Source organism: Dreissena polymorpha, chromosome 4 (genome assembly GCF_020536995.1).
Source record: "Dreissena polymorpha isolate Duluth1 chromosome 4, UMN_Dpol_1.0, whole genome shotgun sequence".
Lineage (NCBI taxonomy): Eukaryota > Metazoa > Mollusca > Bivalvia > Myida > Dreissenidae > Dreissena > Dreissena polymorpha.
The window spans coordinates 43,972,755-43,997,690 of record NC_068358.1 but is presented as its reverse complement, the minus strand read 5'-3'; the positions used below and the strand labels follow the sequence as shown (position 1 = coordinate 43,997,690).

Genomic DNA, 24,936 nt, shown 5'->3' with positions numbered 1-24,936 from the left:
CTAGTATTCTCTATGTCTTGATGATGGAGCAGGAAAACAGTCAGTCATTCAAAAGCTCTGCCGACTAGATTTTGTAGTTAAATAAAGCGTCTGACCAAATTATTTACTATGACATACATGCCTTTTCAATCTGACTTACAGGTAATCAGTCGTGCATTGTGCATGTATTTGTAAAGTGTCTGTACTTTCAGTTTCTATTACGATGGGTAATGAAAATGTCTAAGAGAGGTCGAAAGACGTCCGCAATTGTTGCGCCAAAATATCAGTCGATCGCAAACTTTTTTGAACCAAGAAAGCAAGAGCCAATAAGTGCCGAATCATTCGTGTTATCCATTTTTTTTAAGTTAAAAGTTTATATTATGGACAGTTTCAAGGATTAAAGAAGTTATGAAACATCAGTTTATTAAAGTTAATTATATTAGTTTACAGTTTTATTGAATCAATACAAATGTGCAGCTTCAACAGAAGTAAAGCAGCAATGATTTTACGGCATGCATTTGTATAACTCATTTCACCCTATTTCAAGAATGAAATCACCGTATTTTTCAAAATCAATGGGTGAAAACCCTATTTCCCAAATAATTATCTGGGGCACTGGGAAAAGGGCCTTTGATGTGCAAATCCAGTTAATTGGGGCCAATTTCCAGGGAACTGTAAGCCTGTTTCACACATGGCTATTAAGTAAGCCATCAATCAACACTATTGTACTGCAACAATCAAAGCACATCATGTTATGTATTATCAGTATAAATGAGTTTTATATAGAGTAGAAAAAGTGAATGAAAGGTCAGATAAGATTCATTTGTAACAATTTTGTTGTTTTAATGGTTTTACCACTATGTTGAATTTCTGCAAAATAAATATAACAATCTGAAGTAATGTCAATAATTAATTGGAGTAATGCAATAATTGTTCTTAGATATTTGGGTTGTTAATGTTCCTGAATCCATTACCAGTATCACCAGCACCATCATCATCATCATCATCATAATCACCAGCACCATCACCACCACCACATCCATCATCATAATCATCATCATCATCATTGTGCACCAACATCCTCATTACAACTAGAGTGCTAACAAGGTTTTACTATAGCCATATAAGGATAACTGCCCCGCCCCCTGGCGGCCATGTTTTTCAACTGACCGGAACCATTTTCGAACTCAGCTGAGATATTATTGGGACAAATGCTCTGACAAAGTGTGATGAAGATTGGATAATAAATGTGACTTCTAGAGTGTTAACAAGCTTTTTCTTTAATTTGACCTAGTTTTTGACCTCACATGACCCAGTTTCGAACTCGTCCAAGATATCATTGGGACAAATCTTCGTCCCAAGTTTCATGAAGATCAGACAATAAATGTGGTCTCTAGAGTGTTAACAAGGCAAAATGTTGACGACGGACGACGCACGAAGGACAAAAGGTGATCCCAAAAGCTCACCATGAGCACTTTGTGCTCAGGTGAGCTAAACAATATACAAGCACTAAAGTGTTAATGTTGTGTTATTGACGTATTTTACTGAGTTTAATTATAATTATATTAAATACTGAACCTGCTGTGTATGAAATAACTGATAAGCCTTATAACTGCTGAATTAATGTCTATAATAGAGGCTGAAATGGGTGTTAGTTTTCAAAAGCCTGCATTTCATTTATAATAAAACATGTTAAGTATGTAAAACCTACATTTTTCTCATTTGTCATTTTCCATTGATTTTGATGGTACTGAAAATCCTTTACAGGTGTATTAAAGGGGCCTTTTCACAGATTTTGTAAAGTATTAAAGTTTGTAATTAAATGCTTTATATTACGACATGTAAACATTGGATCTAAAAAGCTCAAGTAAAAAAACAAGAATAAAATTAAACAAGATAGTGTTTGTCAGAAACATTATGTCCTCTTTTGCGCCGCTTTGAAGCTATATATTTGACCTTTGACCTTGAAGGATGACCTTGAACTTTCACCACTCAAAATGTGCAGCTCCATGAGATACACATGCATGCCAAATATCAAGTTGCTATCTTCAATATTGCAAAAGTTATTGCAAATGTTAAAGTTGGGGCAAACAAACAAACACACAAGCCAACAGACAGGGCAAAAACAATATGTCCCCCACTATAGTGGTGGGGGACATAAAAAGATGTGTTTGTGAAACACTATGTCCCCCCATATATTTGACATTTGACCTTGAAGGATGACCTTGACCTTCCACCACTCAAAATGTGCAGCTCAATAAGATACACATGCATGCCAAATATCAAGTTGCTATCTTCAATATTGCAAAATTTGACCTTTGACTTTGACTTTTGACCTTGAAGGATGACCTTGACCTCTCACCACTCAAAATGTGCAGCTCCACGAGATACACATGCATGCCAAATATCAAGTTCCTATCTTCAATATTGCAAAACTTATGGCCAATGTTAAAGTTTGACGTAAACCAACACACAAACCATAAAACATAAAAAAGAAAAAAAATGTAACTCTCAACAGGGCTCGAACAACTGACCCCTGGAGTCCTGGAGTAAAAAGTATACCACTTAGACCACTTGGCCATCTGTGCTAATACAATGAAGGATCATGATGTATTTTATACTTTATATAGGGAATCCTCATAGTTTCACAAAATATAACGACAACAGAACTCTCCAAATTATTCAATAGTCTCGCGTTGCAAAGCTTTATAATGTTCACGTTTCTAAATCATCAAAAGATGCATATAATGGCTATTGTAGAGCATGGTAATTTACTAAATGTTCAGTATTACTGTTTCCTCACAAATATCATAACTAAAATGAAAATTTGCGAATCTGAAACAATTGTTTTTAATTTTGTCATTCTACTTAAATGTGAAAAGGCCCCTTTAAATAAAACTTCAATCAAAACAAAACCAGTAATGCTCAGTATCTTTTTACTTCCTGGTAAATTTTAAGCACTAAACATTGAATAAAATTTATATTTTGTTACAAATATTTGTTTTAAATTGCAAATTCATTTAAAATCTCATTCACACCTGGTAAACCAACTTATGAGTCCCCAATAGGGATACGCTTAAAATCATAAGTTGTACTTCCGGAGATACATACATTGAAAGGAAGACTGTCAAAATGGTGCCTAAAGAGGTGTCGTTTTGATTTTTCAAATATATATGCAGTTCTTGGAGACCTTTTCTCCCAAAACGCTCAATGCTATTAGACCACACACACATTATTTATTGTAAATTTGAACTTTATATAAATTATTCTTTAAAATCCGTTCCGAAATTGTTCACCTAGTACTGACGATGATTTCGCATTCATCAAAATATGTATCTCCTGAAATACAACTCATTATTTTTCAGGCCTTTTTCTGCCTATCTCACGGGTCAGATAGTCGGACCCATTCCCAATGCTAAATATGCATATTTTTTCCAAATTCTGAAAAAAACACTCAATTTTCGACCGAAATGACCGAAGACGAAAAAAGTGTTTCCTGGTAGGTATTAATTATATAACAGTGTGCCTTGTTTAAGCGTGCCAATGAGAATACTCCGTAAAATGTCATTGTATTGAGTGTTCCATAATGCAATTTTTTCACCTTGACACTTCAGACAAATGGCGGCCGGTTGTGTTTATGCATACATGCCATACGTCCCGATCTCGGCGGGACAGTCCCGCTTTTGGGCCCTTTGTCCCGCCGTCCCGATATGAGGCGATTTGTCCCGACATTCGTAAAAAAAGATGTAAGGTCTATAGGTTCCCAATAAAATTCAAGCTGTTTCGCTAACACTTACCCCCGCTAATCCCTTTATTGCCCCCAATTAACAATCCGATTCTACTTATCGTGTGTACCAGTGTTGTTTATGACACCTTATCAGCGATTTATCGGCTAATTATTGATTTCATCAGGCATTCACGGCTCTAGGAAGGAGAAGTGCCCCCCCGGAGAACTGCCCCCCCAAATATTTTTCACTGGGCGGAAAACTGCCCCCTCACTGTTTTTTTATAGGGCGGAGAACTGCCCCCATGCTGATTAATAAGGGGCGGAGAACTGCCCCCCTGTCAGAATTGATGACCCGGAGAAGTGCCCCCTAATTAATTAATAATAATAATAAATAAATAATATTAGTATACTACAGTATAAAATAATTTAATAACTTAATGAATCAAAAACTACCAATGTATTTATTAGAATATTAAAGAATATTACATTTACTGCAAAACCAAGTATGTTTTATTTTCATTTGATGTTTTCTTTATAGCCAACACGGGTGATTTCCTCAACAGATCACGTCCACGTCAACGACCAATTCTACGTGGAGGCGTTGAAGGTGCGACAAGAAATCACAATTTGTGTTATTCAGTTCGATAAATGGTGATAGACTTGTACTGAAATTAAATTGTAACCGGATAAAATGTGTACGGCGATAACGTAAAATTACCCGTAAGTATTGTTTTCACTACGTAAATAATAACTAATATGACACCGGGGGGGGGGGGAGGGGGGGGGGGGGGCAGTTCTCCGCCCCAACAGATTTGATGGGGGGGGGGGGGCTGGGGCAGATATCCGCCTACTAAATTCTGACAGGGGGGCAGTTCTCCGCCCCTATCGATTTGATGGGGGGGCACCTCTCCGCCACCTTTAAAATAAGGGGGCAGTTCTCCGGGGGGCAGTTCTCCGGGGGGGGGGGGGGGGGGGGGGGGGGGGGGGGGGGGGGAGGGGGGGGGGCGCTTCTCCAGATAGTTGTATTATAATGAAATAAATGTTGAAAATGTGTTTATTTTTGTATTTGAAACGGTTTACAAAACAATTGTTTTGTAAAATTAACTCTACGTCATTAATGAGTCTTTTACATTCAATGTTTAGTTCATAAATAGCGGGATAATCCGAATGTGCAATATACCATAATCGCAACAAACAGTCCAATAAGTGATACCCATCCTGTCTAGTGTAATTGGGTGTAATTGTAATAAAAACAACGAGGTGCTATGCATGACAGTTTGACCCTACTCCAATAAAGCTAAAAACCACGAGGTGCTATACATGACAGTTTGACCCTACTCCAATTAAGCCGCGACAATTGACAAGTAACAAACTGCGCATGGATACATGCTTAAACAAGGGACAAAATTGTCACAAAACCAGGTTTTCATTGTGAAAAAAAAATCTGATAAAGGGAGAAAACTCAAACTGAACTTTTGAAATGACCAAAAAAAATTAACCCCCTTTGTAAGTTTTTTTTTTTTTTAAATCTATTTTTAGTCGTGGCGACCTTGACATTGGAGATATTGACGTGATTCTTTCGTGGGACACACCGTCCCATGATGGTGAACAAATGTGCCAAATGATTTTAAAATCTCACAATGAATGACATAGTTATGGCCAGGACAAGCTCATTTATGGCCATTTTTGACCTTTGAACTCAAAGTGTGACCTTGACCTTGGAGATATCGACGTAATTATTTCGCGCGACACACCGTCCAATGATGGTGAACAAATGTGCCAAATGATTTTAAAATCTGACGATGAACGACATAGTTATGGCTCGGACAAGCTCATTTATGGCCATTTTTGACCTTTGAACTCAAAGTGTGACCTTGACCTTGGAGATATCGACGTAATTATTTCGCGCGACACACCGTCCAATGATGGTGAACAAATGTGCCAAATGATTTTAAAATCTAACAATGAACGACATAGTTATGGCCCGGACAAGCTTATTCCGCCAGCCCGCCAGCCAGCCAGCCCGCCCGCATTCGCCAATCTAATAACCAGTTTTTTCCTTGGGAAAACCTGGTTAAAAAACATCGCAACAAACAGTAAAAGTGGTACCCATCTTGTCTTGTGTTATTGTAATAAAAACAACGTGTTGTTATTCATGACAGTTTGACACTACCCCAATACAGCGCCTGACAATTCACAATTCAGTTTAATCTGTGTATATAAGAAGAAAACAATATATGATTATTAACATTAGAGAAAAATAATTCGAGTAAAGCATCCATAGACTTCTTTTGTCCTTTTGTTTTTGTTGGTGTAAATACGGTTGAGGCGTTGAGAGTTAAAATGAACACAAAGACAGTTTGCTTCCACCAAAAACCTACCAATGAAATGTGTACGGCCGCGCATTCCGTGTGTAACTGATGTAAATGTTCGGTAGATAGTTTACTGTAACCAGTACTTTCACTGTACTGGATAGCCTCCCCTGCGTTAATGTTTGCCATTGCAATGAATATAATGAGTATTGTTGTCGTAATGTTCTAGATTTTGTACTATAAAAAGATGAATATTATCCTCGTTGTTTGCTATTGTCTTATTTTATAAAACTGTCATTGTTATGTTTATGATTCCATGCTTCATATCAGATGTTTTATGTCTTGAATAAAAGTATCACGAGTATTTGTTAGTACTATACTGACTACAGTAAAGGTGGAATGATAAATCGTTTTAGGTGTCCCGCTTTTGGGTCAAATGTCCCGACAATTTTTTATTGAATGTCCCGCTTTGGACCTTAAAAATTATGGCATGTATGGTTTATGAAATTCTTAAAATACATTTTCTGTCAGAATTTGCTTTCAAATATTATAGTGCTGGATTATTCAGAATTATCAGGTAATGTACCTGGTAAACAACAAGTGATTATAATGTGTACGTATTAATTATTGTTAATTGGTTGAGAATCGATATTGATGGTCTGAGGTAGAGAAATGTGGACTGGTTTCACTTTCAACGGTACTATGTTTCAAACAAGAGCACTGCATAACAGGTGCCACGCTCGGCTGCGAAAGCTTGTCAGAATTTGTTAAAAAAATTTAAGAGGTCACAGTGACCTTGACCTTTGACTTAGAGACCCAAAAATGGGTGTGGTGTGTAGAACTCATCAAGGTGCAGCTACATGTGAAGTTTCAAAGTTGTAGGTAGAAGCACTTTGATTTTAGAGCCAATGTTAAAAACCTTAACAAAATGTTAAGGTTTTAGCACGGCGCAGACGACACGACGAGCTGGCTATGACAATAAAAATGGTTGCCTTCAGACATTTGGCAACTTGAATTTTGAATAATAATATGTTGAATGTAGGTCATTTGACTGTGAATATTCATAAAAAAATCCTAAATGACATATCGAGCTTTGTATTTTATTTGAATTTCTAGCATAACATGAACAAAGTCTGTATTTTTATCATACAGTACAGATACTTACGCTAGCAGTGGACGATGACTGTTGCATGGAAAAAAACATTCTAATACTTATCTTAGCATTTTAGGGCAATACCTATGAATGAAAACATTAGATTTAATAAGAAAAGTTAAGAAAAATAATTTCCCCAATAATGCTTTTGTCAATTAAAATTCTTCAAAATGTGAAAGATTTCGCGACTCAAAAAAATCCCAATTTTGCTAGGTACTTTTTCCCCAAATAGACTGAAAAAGGCCTGTTTATTGCCAGTGCTAGGTTACCTCTTCCCATTTGATCATTCTTTAGTATCAATGTTTTAATGGGCCATTTAACTTTGTTCAAGCATAGTTATTGGTTGCCAGAAAGAGGCCATTAATCAATGCATGATCTATGTATAATTTCAAGAAGTCTACTAGCTCCTGACTGTTCATTTAAATGTTCAACTTTGCACGACCTGTAAATGGGGCAACTAATGGCTGAAAATCCCCCTGTTTCAAGCAATTTTCTTCATCAATGTCAGGCTCAAAGTAAATCATTAAAAGGAGGAAACATTCACTTTGCCGTCATGAAATTAATTTGTGAAGAAATCGCCCATGTTGCTCTCATGGCTGTGCCCTGCAAGCTTTAAGACAAAACCTAATATATTCCAGATATAAACACAATTATTTTATCATGATTTCTAAAGAAATAACAACGAAGCAAGAGTTTTGTTTGAATTTCTTACAACAGTGCCTAACTACTTACTGGTCATCCCCCATTTGGTCATCATCCATCATCTCTGGGGGTGCCATGGGATTTGAGAAACTGTCCATCCGCTCCATTTCTGGTCCTAGATTAAAATGAACAGTATTGTATAAATCATTTCACCATTGGTCATTTGCTCATTTTCTAGCTTACAATAATTCACATGAAACCATATTTTTAATAATACCAACACTGATACCTACCGGCCCATTTAAAATAATAGTCTTTTTATGTATATGTTATTTATATGCTTACTTAAAGTTATCATTGGACAAAAAGCTGTTTCAGTACATTTGGTTTAAACATACCGGTATTTTATTCTAGAATGTGTGTACACAATATGTTACAAACATCTTGAGTTTATAGGATTGGAAGGGTAGCAAAGCTAGTAGGGTTCCTTTCCCCAGTAATATATTAACATACATAGTGATGGTAATTTGCATTTTAAACACAAAACAATGAATAATGATTCGACGTTAAACAAGTATGTGAGTATAATTGGAATCAATTTTTTTTTTTTTTAAATATTGAAACAGTGTATTTAAGAAAACAAAGTAGAATCAAAGAAATATTTTTTAAGAAAAGAAAATGTTAAAAAATAGAGAACCGACAGTTATACCATCCCGAACCTTCCAAAGCCTTCGATGAAACTATGGACTGCATCAAACACAGCTAAATTATCTATAAGGGAAAGATTATCATTGCCATACAATAATGTGCACAATGATATATCCGTGTATTGTTCTATAGTTCTCACTAAAATTAATCTTAAATTTGCATGTAAAGGACAGATCAGAAAAAGTGAGTTGTGTCTTCTATTTTTCCGCATTGACAAAGCGGCGATGGAACTAGATTTCTATCATATAAATGTTTGTTAAAGGGATCTTTTCACGGTTGGTAAATTGACAAAATTGAAAAAAGTTGTTTCAGATTCGCAAATTTTCGTTTTAGTTATGATATTTGTGAGGAAACAGTATTACTGAACATTTACCATAGTCCAATATAGCCATTATATGTATCTTTTGACGATTTAAAAACCTAAAAATTATAATGCGTTGCAACGCGAAACGATTTAATAATTTGGAGAGTTCTGTTGTTGTCGTTTAAATTTACGAAACTACGAAGATTGCTTATATAAGGTATAAAATACTTTTACTGTGTATACCCGGCGGAATAGTCGAGAGGGTTAATGCGTTTTTACTTCAGACTAACTCCAGTACTCCGGGGGTCACTGGTTCAAGCCCTGGTACCGGCCACTTTGTTTTCCTTTTTTTAACTTTATTCTTGATTTTTTACTGGAGCTTTTAAGATCCAATGTTTACATTTATCAATATAAAGCATTTAATGACAAACTTCAAAATATGCCAAAATCTGTGAAAAGGCCACTTTAAGAGAACTACAGTTAGTTCTAAGACGTGTGTGCAACACTTGTTGTCTTTGCTTACCATAATAAAACAATGGATTACTACGAGGTTTATTAATATCAAGTGCCATTTTAAAATCAGATATGTTATCAGCAGAAATTGTTGAGGGCAAGAAGGAATTTTGGTACAAAGAAGTCCTAGACCGAACACCATCTAAGTGGGATGAATTACGTAACGATCTTGTGGATCGCTCACCAACTGATTGTGGGGTCAGTGAGGACAAATATTCTGGACTAAGACCTTTGACCATTTTGAAGAAAAGAATGAGTTTATGTTTTGACCTTCTTGTGCCGAGAGTTTCCCAGCAAACTTCGTTAAAAAGTAACCTTGAGGACACAAGTCTGGTACAGCCGGAAACAATGCGGGCAGCTTCAGTTGGAATTTGGTCTATCTCATTTTTTTCATACATCGTACAATTATCCCACACAACATCGGCATATTCAAGAATTGGTCGAATAAACGTAAAGTAACATACATGTATTTCAAGAGATCTTCGATCAATGCGGAAGCGAAGCTTTTTTAAAATGTTGATGCGTGACCAGGCCTTTAATTTAATATACTAAATTTGTTAATGCCAGCTTCCATCATTTGACAGAACAACGCCTAAATGTGTGTGACTATTGACTGAGGGAATTGGAGTATCATACATATGGATAGGCAAATGATGGGGTGTGTCCCTCTTACGCGATATAATAAGGGATTCCGACTTCAGTGGGTTAAATTTTACTAACCATGTATCGGCCCATCTTGCAATTTTGTCTATAACGCTTTCTAAAACGGCGGCTGCAGAATTAGGAGTGTCAACAACTACAAATAAACTAGTATCGTCTGCAAATAAGTTGATATGAGCTTCAATGTCATTTACAATGTCATTAATGTATACAAGGAATAATAGGGGACCAAGAATGGAGCCCTGTGGAACTCAAGCCTTGATTTCCGCTTGGGAAGAGGATACCCCGGGAACTACTACCCTTTGATGCCTTTGGTAGAGATAGTTAGAAACCAGTTCAGAAGGTTATTTTTGATACCGGCATGTTTCAGTTTCAATAAGAGGCCACGATGCCAGACTTTGTCAAAGGCTTTACTTATGTCGAAGAACACCACACTGACCTCCAATCCATCATCTAATGCTTTACAAAACGTATTGTATAGATACGTGAGCTGGTTGACAGTCGAATCACCTGGCATAAATCCAGACTGAAATTTTGTGAAAAAATTAGAATCTCGAAAGAAGTTAAATACATGTTTAAAGATAATCCTTTCTAGTACTTTTTCCATTGAATTAAGAAGTGAAATTGGATGATAATTCGAGGGAATAGAAACATCCCCTTTTTTTAATATTGCGCAAACGTTTGACATTTTCCAATCATTTGGTACTGTTGACATCGACAAAGACATATTAAAAAGATCACAGAGTGGTTGACTTAGTCCATTAGCTCCCTCTAGTAGTACTCTGTTATTTATAGCATCAGGGCCACAAGCTTTACCCATAGGCAGATTCATAAGAACGCCCTTTACTTCGCAAGCGGTTATTACTATAGACGAAAGTATCTGTTGATTTGCAATGGAGGCTAACTCCGGTAGAACGTGATCAGACTCATCTATATGTGTCTGTTGAGCGAAGAAATCATTAAGTACTTCAGCCTTTTGAAGTTCGTCAAAAACTAGTTCACCAGTGCAGTTGACGAGTGGGGGTAATGTTTTACTAACGTTGACTGTAAGAAAAGATTTCAGAACTTTCCACCAATCCCGTGAGGAGTAATTGTTGGCTTTAAGTTTGCATGCAAGAGAGTCGTAATAATTTGATTTGGCAGAGCGGACAAGAGAAACTAAATCATAACGAAGTACACGAAACTTAGTCTAGCTAGATTGGGAATTTGTTGCTTTCGCTTTCCTATAAGCTCGTTTTCGTATTTTTAATTTTATTTCGGATGAGAGCCATGGTGGTTCGGCTGGGCGGACGGTGACGTCTTTGTTTGGTAAACACTTAGCTGCTGTATCAAGTAAAATGTTTGTAAGATTTTTAGTAAAAATATCAAGATTGTCACTATATACGTTATTCCATTCAATATTTGATAGGTTGCTTCTAAAAGAGTCTTAGTTCCCCGAGTCGTACTTCCAAATTTTACGTTTATAGCATAGATGGGATGGCCTTTTGAATTTAAGAATAACGAATACGGGACAATGATATCTTATCATTTGATCAAGGAATGGTTCACCTACCCCAGAGAAAATGACAGACTCTTTATTTGAAACAAATATAAGATCAATAATAGAGGACGAAGTTTCAGTAAAGTGAGTGGGATCTTGTATACACTGATCGAGTGCAAACTGCTGCGAAATGGAGGCGATTTTACGTTCAGCTTGATCAAGTTGGGTGTATAGATTAAAGTCACCCAAGACTATAATGTCATTGATGCCTGCTTCTATTGCCAGTCCAATTGAGTCTTCAATTTTGCTAAAATAATTGTTATCTGAATTTGGTGGTCTGTAAAAAGTACTGATTAGAATTTGTTTATTCGAATGAGGTCGAACCTCCAACCAAATTGCTTCAAGATTTGTAATTTCTAGATCTGGTCTTCGAGTAAAATTAATACCATCCTTGACATAAACAGCAACTCCGCCGTGTGGATCACGAGTTCAATAACGACGGACGGGTAGGCTAAAACCTTGTATAAACAACTGTTCTTTACTGATGGATTCTGATAGCCACGTTTCTGAGAAAGTAATGATATCGAATGATCTTAATTCTGCAGTTAGCAAATCCAGTTAATGAAGAAGATTTTGAACATTATAGTGAACAATCGACAAATTGTGAGAAGAGTTGAGAAAATGGGGGCGCTTAAATGGCCTGGGGAAGACCCTGGACATATCTAGCGATAACTCAGAATGGGATTCTAGTGATGATGAGGAATCACTAGTTGATGGTCCGGGGTTAGGGTGGATATCGCCGGATATTCTTAGTAGAAGACAGTATAGCCATAGACAAAGTGTTGACACAGCGACTGTTTTGATCAATAGAGAAAAGAACATGATATTTTGCATTACTTTGTGACTCTTTGAACAAATACGTATATGGGTCTGTATTGTCAGATTACACTCCGACGTGGCTTCAATATTAACAGCCAAAGATTTAAAAAACACGGGCATATTAAAGATAGCAATTAGGTAATAAAACGTGATTGCTAGCAGTAACAAGTAATTGATGCGTAAGTTGGACATTACAGCTACTCTTGTCTGGCTTTTACTCATGATATACGAAGGAGAAACAAAATAAACATGTAAGCAGCTGTCATGCCAAACAAAGACGACAAGAGGAGGTTCATGCAAACTCTCGGGGGGTTCAATATGGTTAACTTATCGGTTCCATGTAGAGAAAAACAGAATGAATATGTATCTGTTAGAAAAATAAAAAAATATAAAGCTTTATGAAGAGGAAGTTCATAAAGAAGTTCATATAATAAACATGGTGGTTATATCAGACTCACGAGATAAATGAATAAACTATAACGTTTAACAACAAATTGATATAAATATGTAAACACTATAATAGCCAACAATTAATTGTGAAAGAATCACGACTACAACAGCTAAGGACGCGTCAAAAGTAAATGAACAAGATTTCGTTGTACAATACTAATGTGTATAAATATTACAATTTATCTATGAGACTTTATAAAAATTCATCAGCATTATAGAACAATATACAATTCAACAGCATACAAATTCAACAGCATTATATCACAATTCATATATATAAATTATATATTAAATTCAACAGCATATGTCAAGTATCACAAGTCGTGAGAATATGTATACACAAGACAGGTATGAAACAGTGAGGATATAAATTGATTAGCTTTTTGAAAATAACATAAGATATATGATTTGGGTCAATTAAGGAAACATGCCGTAGATATCAAGTGTTAAATGTATTAATGTAATACTAGTTTACATTGAAAAATCCAATATTGCATATTGATAAAGTAAATAATTATATGTATATTATTTTATTAATATATTAATAATCATGTTTTAATAGATCTATTAAATTAAAGTACATTTTAACAGGTGCATTAGTTTGAGCCTTTATTTATCAAAGTGCAAGAATTAAATTATTTTAAAAATGAACAACACAAATAGTTGCTAATATTCTTTACATTACATGACAGCATTGTACTGTTAACTTCTATATAAATCAGAAATAACAATTATAAGGCGTCACTAACTCTCCATATCTAATCTTTTCGGTTGCTCAAACCAAATCGTGTAAGTAAAAATTTCCGTAAAGATAAATGTTTCAGAAGAGCATACAGTTATGTCTATTTTTAGGAGGGATAACTTATAATATCAGGTAAGTATAGGCCATATTAATAAAGACGCCTATAATCCCATTCATACAGGTAATAATACAGCTATACTGGTCGACAAAAGATCAGCGTACGCCAGTGGACAGTTGAAGGTTTTGCAAATCGCCTATGGTTTCAATGCGATGAATGCGCAAGTCCATTCCACGGATAATGATGGCTCCATCTGACGTCCACACACTGCTCGCATGTTTTGTTTTTACGAGCTTACGAGCTTCGTAAAATAACTGGCTGCGCGTACGCGTTAGATCCTCATTTATTTACACACCTCAGTGACCACAGGTATTGAGTTTCTATTTCTCGGAGAGGAGTTTCATGCGCAATCGAAACGAAGCAAATTTGACAATTATGTCTCTCGGACGAGGTTTGTTGGAGCCGGAACCAAGGCTTGTTGGTTTGCCGAGGCTTGTTGGTTTGCCGAGTCTGTGACTTCTGATGATCTCCGCTATATTTAGGTTGACGCCGAGATCCTTGGCAATCCCGAGTACCTTATTGTCCATGTTTTCATCGCGCTCTTCGATAATACCGGACAACCGGATGCAATTTCGACGACTGTATTTTTCGGCCTTGTCTGTCTTTGCTTCAAGTACCGCCACCCTGTCTTTAAGAAACAAATTATCCTTCTGGAGTTCAGTGACTTGTGCTTTGAGGCCGCCCAAAACACCATCAACAATGGAAGAAACTAGAGACTGAAGTTCACCCTTTAGAGTACCAGCCACTAATTTACTGATTTTGTCAAAGTCCGCCTCTGTTAATAATGATTTACAGGCTGGTTCGTCGTTTTATCAAGATGTGTTCCGGTGTGTTCGGTGATAGGGAGCATGCTATATGTCACTTTCAATTTCTTTTGATCAGTATCGTCCATCGGAGATGAGAGAAACCTTTTGCGATCAGTTTTAGCTGATGCAGGGGTAGCCGAAGTTGCTGTGCTCATAGCGTACAATCTTTTTTGAGTAGTATAGATGATAAATAGTGACCTAGACCGTGGGCGGCTCGACAGGTATAGTCAGTTTCAGCAAAGGCTAGTATAATACCCACTATGTGCTATTATGTGCTGTTAACAGCGCTATTCACCGAAGCTTAATGTTATCGAAACAATCAGAATATCGTTAATAAAGTCATCAAATTTGTAACTCAGCTTTCCAGAAAGATCCTAGAAGTATCCGTATTCAGAACACACACAGTTCACACAATCATATAACATAATAGCTATTCCATCGTTTTAAATTTCTCAAAAATAGTCTGACACTAACCAACGGTGACCACCTAGCCCGCCATCACGATAGAGCCCGTACATTTATTATGATTTTAAAACAAAACTTGTCTAGCAGAAGAGACTGAAAACTATTTGTATTTTTACTGAAGATTTGAAGAAACATATATTATAGGGACATATGGAAGTTATTTCCTCATTATTATATACATTAATGAACAAAAAATCTAACTATTCTGCTTAATATTCATCAAATGTACTATGTCATAAATTAAGTTCAGTTGTTACTTGTAAATAAGATCAACATATCCGAAAATGTTTGCATCCGACTAATATGGCAGAGTTCATCAAACTATGTTTGTGCAGCTGATATTAAATGCATTAAAAAATCTATTTCGCTTTTGTTACGACTATGCTTCGAATACAACGAACACTGAAGTAAAACACCTACTCTCTGGCATCTTGCAAATATCTTCTGGATTTCTTTGCTTTTATAAATAATGTATATGTTATTTCCGTACCCCGTTACTCTCTTCTCGCGAGACTTCATTCATCGTCAAGTCAATTTGGTCCTATTTAAATATGGCCACGAAAAAATTGTTAACTAAACATATTTTAATAAGGCGTTTTATTAACATCACATTTTTGTCCTGAACATAAATGTACTTTTTCAATAAAAAATTAGTAAATAATGTTATTCATTAAATAATGTAAAATATCGTTATTACGTATATTTTTAAAGGTTAAGTGCGTTTTCGCTACTATTAAAGGGGCCTTTTCACAGATTTTGGCATGTTTTGAAATTTGTCATTAAATGCTTTATATTGATAAATGTAAACATTGGATCTAAAAAGATCCTGTAAAAATCAGGAATAAAGTTAAACAAAAAAAAATAAGTAAACCTCAACAGGGCTCGAATCACTGATCCCTGGAGTCCTAGAGTAAAAGTCTACCACATAGACCACTCTGCCATCCGTGCTCATACAATGAAGGATGTATTATATACGCTATATAAGCAATCCTCGTAGTTTCACAAATATACCGAAAACAATAGAACTATGCAAATTATTCAATTGTTTCGCGTTGCAACGCTTCATAATTTTCAGGTTTTGAAATCGTCAAAAGATGCTTATGATAGCTATTTTAGAGCATGGTAAATATTACTGTTTCCTCACAAATATCATAACTACGGTAAAACGAAAATTTGCGAATCTAAAACAATTTTTTAATTTTGTCAATTTACCAAAACGTGAAAAGGCCCCTTTAAATATATTTACAGACTTAAATTACAGTAAATTGTTTAGGTTAGTTAATTAATATAATTCATTCAAGGAAGTCAAACGAGCACAGGACCTGGTACGTGTACTATGAGAGGTCGACGTATAAAGCTCATAGAACCTACTCAGCCCATTATCAAGCGTGCATTGCTTGAATAATTCCTCAACCAACACAATTAGGCTCGACTGGTCATTGTCGGCTTGGGTACTACTTACATGTACCCCGGGTACTCGTAAGTATACTTACATGTACCCCGGTTACGGTAAATATACTTAAACGTACCCAGTCGATATAAGGGCTCGATTGGTCATTGTCGGCTCGGGTACTACTTACATGTACCCTGGGTGCTCTTAAGTATACTTACATGTACCCCGGGTACGGTAAATATACTAAAACGTACCCGGGAAATTTAAAGCTTAATCGGTCGTTGTCGGCTATTTTTTTAAATTAAATATATTAACATTTATGTCAATTTTCTGTAAAATGGCCTCTATATTATCGAAACTCATACTCACAAAGCATGTTGACGCAGTTTTTTTTTAAAGAGAAGATTGTTTAAGATAATCGGTAGCGCGTTTTACGACATAGGATTTTCGGCGGGAATACAACTCGGGTACAGTCTAATATCGACCGGGTTCGATTAAGTATATTTACCGTACCCGGGGTACATGTAAGTATACTTAAGAGTACCCGGGGTACACGTAAGTAGTACCCGAGCCGACAATGACCAATGGAGCGATATTAGGCTGAACCCGAGTTGTATTTCCGCCCAAAATCCGATGTCGTAAAACGCGTTACCGATTACCGTTTAACGATATTGTTTATCTTAAACACACTTCTCTTTTAAATAACTGCATCAACATGCTTTTTAGTACGAGTTTCGATAATATAGAGGCAATTTAATAGAAAATAAATGTGAACATAATTAATTTTAAAAAATAGCCGACAACGACCGACTTAGCGTTAAAATTCCCTGGTACATTAGAAATATTCCTTTCTAATTTCTCTATATAGAGGACAAACAAGTACAAAGTGACACTCGTTTTCTATAGCGTGTCCGTTGCAAAACTTACATTTTCTATTTTTGCGTAGCATGTTTTTATAACGACCGCGTTCGATCTCTAATTTATGTGACAAGTATGAGGCGAAACAATGCACCACCTCCGAGTTCATCGGCCAAGGTCGGTCAAGTGTACGGTGTTGTGCTGGAGTAATGCACGTGTATATTGTTTAAATTCTGTTGTATTTTGTCACGATCACTGTATATTTTATGTATTTTTTTTGTAAATGTATTTTTTGTAATAAAGAAAATAAAAAAAGTTCATAAATGTTTTATGTCGTACTCCATTTTGATTTAATAGAAAATAGAATTCACATGTTAAACAATATTATTATGTAATTGAAATTAATTGAAATTATGTATATTTTGTAATAAAGAAAATAAAAAACTTCATACATGTTTTATGTCGTACTCCATTTTCAATTAATTGAAATTATGTATATTTTGTAATAAAGAAAATAAAAAACTTCATACATGTTTTATGTCGTACGCCATTTGATTTAATAAAAAATAGAATTCACATGTTTGACAATATTATTATGTAAGTATGTTACATTTTGTCAGTGTGACTGTATATTTTGTTATATAAATTGTGTGATTGTGCTTGTACATTGACTGTATATATCGTAAATGTATATTTAAACATAAACAACAGATAAAGAAAATAATTAACTTCATACCTGTTTTATGACTAATTCCATTTTGATTTATGTGTATTTGTTTGTAAACAAAATTTGAAACCTATAATAACAATAATTGCTTTAAGGCCTTTTTGGTTCATTTTTTGGCCTTTTTGGTACGCTTTGGGGCCTTTTTGGTATTCGGCCTTTTTCGTATGCGGCCTTTTTGGTTTTCGGCCTTTCTGGACCTAAACCCATTTTAGTATATTTACCGTACCCGGGGTACATGTAAGTATACTTAAGAGTACCCGGCGTACATGTAAGTAGTACCCGAGCCGACAATGACCAATCGAGCCACAAGCTCGAATTAGCTCATGAATTTAGCATGTTGACGTTTAACCTATTGGTATGCGCATATGTTAGAGAGCTTATACTGATAAGGATTTAAATCCTAATTAAATCACAGACTTATATATGCATGATTATATTCGTGTTTATGCGATTAAGCGATTGTATACGATTTTAATATCAGCAGGTTAGTTTCTCAATCTAAAAACAACATAAGAACATGAACGAAGGTTGTTACCGGCAGATAAAATATAATAACTATCTTATAATGATACCATTAACCAATGTTCTATTATGTGTTTTTATACACGGATACTCGTTTAAATAGTGAACCAGCAAAGAATTACAGTTATACCGGCCAAAGTCTGGGTGAGACAGCTATGCCGAAAACAAACAAGTTATGTACAAATTCCTTATATTATGTTGACGATAATAAATATCCAATACATTGTGGCATATACATACCTTCTGATGAACTGTATGGTTCGAACAAGAATAACTACTTTTTTACGAACATAATACTGTTTTCCCCTTATAGCTGTCTAACCCATTTTTTACCATTATTGACCACTGTGTCAATGTATTTTCTTCTATAAAACGTATTGTATGTGAAATATTCATCTGCAAATTAAAATAGAAATATGAACATATACAAAATACGACATAAAGACCAAATACATATAGATTTTATTGACGAACCACCTCTGTCATATACGAACGCCTCGCAGTAATCAATCAAATCTAAATACGTGTTAATTTTTGCCCGGTAAAAATCAATCAAACACCTCAGGGAACAATATTTCAACAACAAAAATCTGCTTGTTCCAAGTTAAATATTTATCATTTCCAAAAAGCTGTTAATCTATTACTGGATGTTGACGTAAATTGTTTAACAAAACAGTTCAAAATACTAATATCTCCATAAACACCCGGATCACTTATATCATATTAGTTAAAAAGTGGTGTTGTTTTGAAGTGCATTTCGAAGTTTGTGTCCTTCCGCGCTTGCGGCTGCATTATGGTTTAACTCAAATGTGTCACTACACTCCTACCTGATTACCTTACTAGACTCACGAAAGTTGGGAATAATTTAGAATTGCAAGTATGAGTCAGGGACCTATACAAACTCTTTGTACAGGTCCATGTTTAACTGCAATTTCCAGCCATTTAGTTGTCACTGGAAGGTTTTCATATTTGGTGTTCTTCTTACTATTATTCTTCCGGTACAGCACTCCTTCTAGATAAAAGTTTTTGTCCGGGGGAAGGCGGTTTACCGGGAGGAAACCCAACCTGTCCTGCATGTTGTTGCAATAATTCAACTCTCAGCTTTATAACCCAAATGGTTGCTGAGAGCCGCTATAGCAAAAATTATCAAAGGCTCTAGGAGTACGTTTTTATATTTTCGCTCTCCAAAATTACTTGTTCATTTGTGGGACATAAGAACACTTCAACAAATGAGTGGATTGAAAAGGGCTGGCGCAGAAACGCCAACCGGCATTTATTAATTGTTATATAATAAAGCAATAATGGAAATAAACCATCAAAAATGGGAAAAAATTGTCCCATAAAGTTGGACGAACAACAAAGTCCATCAACAAAGTTTGACATAATATCATCATGGCAAGCATATTATGCATGCAAGTTATAAATGTACATTGAAATAAAAACAGAGTAAAATGACAGTAAAAAATACACTGAAAGACGTTTCGTCCCACTGATAATATATAGGCGGATAGGTGTGAATAATGCCGTATAGGTGTGAATGATATTGGGGTGTATATTAATGTAGAAAATTACGACAATGTTGACAATTATAATTATAAATAACAAAAAATAAAATGATGTATTGTTAGTATACAAATATTTGTAAATAGTGCATTATGATCAATAAAAATACAACATAAAGTGTTGTTATTTTGTATGCATCATGTATATGTGTTTGTAATAATAAAATAAAATTATTTATTGTTAGTATAAAAACATGTGTGCATTTGTGCACAGTTTATTATGTTTAATAAATATAAAACATGAAGTGCAGAAACAGTGGATCTGACAATCCGCCTAGTGTCGGAACACGCCCTGACTCGGGTACACCGAAAAATATTCAATGAAGTTCACGGGCGACTCTACGAGATCTGGGAGAAGTACGAAGACGATGACATGACAACTACTTAACTGCTCAGAGCATGCTGCCATATCATCGGGCTGGGACCGGGCACAACCCAGGACAACATCCACGGTGATGACTTCTGAAATGCAATACATTGTATGTCTGATTTGTGTATGTATAGGATAGGATAGTATGCTGTTGTATTTTTGTTTATATATTTGAGTACTTTTGTATATGTGTATTAAAACATTTTAAAATGTATGTATGCATTCACTTCTGCAGAGACGTCGGAGCTGGGGTGACAATATTTTCGGCAAAAATGAAATTTCGGCAGAGCTTTTTTTCATTTCAATACCCGTATATTTGAACATATCTTTACCAGGAAGCAAGGTAATCACGCTTTCGCTGTAATGACGCGTGCATTTTATTGTCATCAACCGCCCGCGGTAATGTACGTGTCAATTATGTTATTAATTGATCGCTCTCTGTTATAACGATAAGTTGATAACCCCTTTATTCTTGATTAATTAAACCTGGGAATCTTTAATTATCGGTATGATCTAAGCATTTGCTTCTTTTTATTAATATAAAGGAAAGTATGACATGAAACAAATGTGCCGATATCCAATAGTCCTTAATTATCACAAAATTAAAGATACTTCAAGATACCTGAAATAATTGTAATAACTCAAAGTAAATCGATAATTCTAACAAAACATATTTAATGTTTTTTTACCACAATTTTTGTGTCATTTCAATATGTCTACTCCAAAGCAACCAACGAATTTCAAAATTCCAAAACGGAATTTCGGGAAAAAAATCCCGAAGAACGTTCTTTCAACCCAAATGATGTTTGAATATATTTATGTTATCAATCTAGATATTGTTTAAAATGTATGTATGCATTCACTTTTGATATGGTTAATGTCAGTGTATTTAAAATGTTTTATGTAATTTATTGTTAACGTATTATATTAAGCATGTAAATTGACTCTTAAACAATCTTGAAATAAAACAATGGGAGGGGTTCCAACAAATGTTACAATCAAAGGTGCGAAAGTTTCCTGTTATGATTCACACCTTCTATACGATATTATTCACACCTACCCTTTTATATATTATCAGTTGGGCGAAACGTCCAATGCCCTCCTACACAAATATCCGCGGCACGAACTGGTAGGGTAAAGTGATCGTGAGTCGGACAGTGTTTTCAGTTTCGAACGATTTGAGCTATATTTAGAACTGTCAGGACGGTTTCTTCAAACTGGTACCCAGCCTATTGTTCCCGCTACGCATTTCAACCGTTTTTGCAGGCAAAACGGTTTAGATTGCGCCTATTTGTGTAGTTGAATACAGCTACTCCAGTTCGATTGTGAGTCGGACAGTTTTGATATTGAGTTGGACAGTGAGAGATGTCAGAGTAAATGGCCATATATTATATGGTTTTATACTATTTTAAGTCAATAATGCAAAAATATTTGTTCTATTAATGCTTTTTCAATATTTGGTTTATATTGAAATGAATTAATCTAATTAAATGATGTAAAATTACTTATATACCTACGTTATCGACCAGTGGTTGCTACACACGCTTCTAAGCTTGGCGACCCGGGTTCGACTTCTCTCCCGGTGCATACAAGTTCGATTGGTGGTTGCCATACTAGACCAGCGAGGTTTTGCTAAATTTATTTTCACACTATTCAAGAGTATCAGGTTAATATTGGGCAACTACATAGTAACGATGCCTTGCTTAATGCACTACGTGTGTTAGCGTGTGTGAACATGAACGTTTATGAAGCCCATCGGGTATCGAAAACAAGTTGAATATTAAAGATTCGTGTTTTCAAGCTAAAGACAAATACAATGTACAGCATAATTTCTAATTCGTATTTATGAGTAATCCAGTTACAAAACCACTCAAACATGTGTGTACGCGATTTTTTTTCTTTTGGTGCATTACATGTCATGGCCGTGTGCCTGTTTGCTGCAGTTACCTGAGTGCTTCGCAAGGAGAACTCAGGGTTCCAAGCTTTCAACTTTATCAATATCCACAACATATCCAAAGGCCTGCCACGCTTAAACGAAGCGCCTTTCTGATCGGCAAAAATCCCCACGTACCTTTAAATGTTACCTTTACTAAACCCAAAACCCCTGGCCGCTTATGAAGTGGCGGCCTCAATAAGAGCCTTTTCATCAGTCGAGGACATTTTGGGCTTTTTACCCCAGGTAGCGCCGTGCTTTACCAGTCACCCTATCAGGCAAAGACGATTTGGGAACATTATATTCATCGCGGCGAACAGACATCCCGATTATAGAGAGCCACTGAAGTATCAAAAATTAAGCCGATACGTTTTAAATACATTTATTTTATTTATTGGCAAATATAAACAAACATAATGAATAAAACATTGAAAATAAGAAACTGTCAACTGTAGCTGCACTGTCAAATTTCACAGAATGTTAATATATTTTATATATGTATGAACTCTTTTATATCTCAGGCTCAGCTATGGAGTCTGCATCTGTTTCGCAGCAACGAAGCCGATGCTGCAATTCTGCATCGGCCCGCGCAGCTTTTAAAACTTTTATGGGGACATTTTTGGCCCGAAGGTAACACGACCCTTTTGCAAAATTCAATACAGTCTTGAGCTTAAGGGCATCTTCACGGCGAAGATAATATCGGCCCTGGTGCAGGTGTGAGTCTCCATAAACTGCAATCGCATTACAGTCCTTTCGGTTACCAGGTTCATGACGACAATAATGCAATGGACCGACTTCTAGCTGCTTCGCACCTGTATGGTGCATACCGACAACACAAAAATTGCGGATTATCACGTTCTTCATCCTATTAATTACAAAGTGAAATACGACAGCACAAAATATTAACTACACAGTGCAAAAAGTGTAAAATAGTGGTAAAATCCTATTATTACCAACGTAGCCCAATTTCTCACATGAAATTTTTGTATGAATAAACATCGTTAGATATCAACGAATTTCGGAAAGCGCAACATGTAAAAATTTGGTTTACGTGCTCATTTTGTGCTGGAAATGAACTTTTAAACAAAAGTAGTAAAAAAAAACAACACTTTGCACAAATTAATTAGAACAATCTAGCACAGACCGAGTAAACTGTTTGATGAATGGAACATATAAGAGCTATTGGACTTGTCAACATTTGAATTTAGTTCCACGTAAACCCGTAATTAAACAGGCTTATTTCTGTATTTGAGACCTATCTATAAACTTTCATATGTAAATATAGGTTAAACATTGTTTATTCACAACTGACATTGAGTCTGACAGTGTCCGACTCAATATCAAATTGCGTTGTTTTGCTGTCCGACTCAATATCTAAAATGGTTCATGTTGTCGGTGGGGAAATTTGTTGATCAATTCAAAGAAACTACGATTAAACTTAAATTAAGTTTACAAAATGATCATAAATCTACAGCTTAAACAATGATGTTAATTGCTCAAACAGATTTCAACACTGCTAGACTGTTTCAAACGCAAACAAAACTTACTTCTTTTGCGTTGTCAATTTTGAAATTCGCGCCCGTGAAGGTATTTTTAGAAATGAACTTCAGGAATGCTGGGAAGTACGCCACAACAGACAAACGACTTATTTTATTGGTTTAAATATTTATTTCGGTTAATGTACACTTGTTTACATGCTGAACTGTCTAAAATCGACAGAAAAACGGGTCCAAAAACGTCCGACTTCAGATCGCGTCCGACTCTAGATCACTTTACCCTAGTGGCCAGAAACGTCCAGTTCCGGTTCGCCTTTTAAAATACGCTGTTTCATTAGCTATATCTTTATCGCATTATCCAATGAAACGTTTCGTTGTGTAATTACTCTAGGTAAGATGACAAATATGGCAGCCTCCCTTTAAGATGTCAAATCGTTTCGGGATTTGCTTGATAATAATTTCGAAATATCACAAATTACACAGAAAAGGTACCAATGAATTACTGGTCCCATCTAGGATAAGAGCTGTCTAATTGAATGTAAAATTATAATTTATTAAAAGAGTTACCAATGAATAAATATGTAGAAGGACAACACACTTGTTTTTCAATTGAAATATTTCATAAATACAGGTGTCTTTTTTCGCCAACCATTGTCACCTAGTTTAAAATTGTCATGGCTAAAAAAACTAGCCAATTTGAGCCAATGCAACAAATTCGGTTGATATGGCCTTAATCATATGAGCTTATTTATATGTCAGTCATCGTCTTTGTAGGCGTAGTCCAGGGTTTTTTTCAAGCCATTTTGGGAAAAGGATTCTGGTCAAATTGGGATTTTTTATTCGATAAAAGTGGCAAATTTGGGATTTTTTATCAACAAAAAAGACCATATTGAGAATTTTTTTTATCAACAAATATTGACACAACAGGTCTTATCCTGGCCTTTTTGGGGAAAATCATTTTAATTTCAGTCACATATTTTGTAGGTTGTTTACAAAAAAATATAAGCTATAGAGTCTACCAATTATAAGTCATAAGTCACATCTTTCTAAAAAAATAAAAATAATTTTAAATTGGGATTATTTTTGTTTAATTTGGGTTTGGGATCGAGGTCCGTTTGCTTTGGGATCGGGTCCGTT

The 24,936-nt window shown here is 35.5% G+C and overlaps 2 protein-coding genes across 4 annotated transcripts in view; one reads left to right on the top strand and one right to left on the bottom strand.

The window, feature by feature from the left end:
- The window catches only part of LOC127879237 (protein Red-like), a 48,891-nt gene extending 24,827 nt beyond the window's left edge, over positions 1-24,064 (bottom strand). Inside the window, exons 1-2 of one of the 3 annotated variants that reach the window (XM_052425988.1) lie at positions 23,851-24,064; positions 7,904-7,988 (exon numbers count right to left, since the gene is read on the bottom strand). In XM_052425988.1, the coding sequence (XP_052281948.1) occupies positions 7,904-7,980 (77 nt within the window). In that variant the 5' untranslated portion in view covers positions 7,981-7,988; positions 23,851-24,064. Of the gene's footprint in view, positions 1-7,903; positions 7,989-15,358; positions 15,479-20,389; positions 20,463-23,850 lie in introns of those variants that run through there. The other 2 variants (XM_052425985.1, XM_052425987.1) reach the window with 2 other exon arrangements.
- A 114-nt stretch (positions 24,065-24,178) lies between these two features.
- LOC127879268 (intermembrane lipid transfer protein VPS13D-like) overlaps positions 24,179-24,936 on the top strand; it is a 168,166-nt gene continuing 167,408 nt past the window's right edge. Inside the window, 1 exon segment of the mRNA XM_052426038.1 lies at positions 24,179-24,287. The gene's annotated coding sequence lies outside the window, so the exon portion shown is untranslated.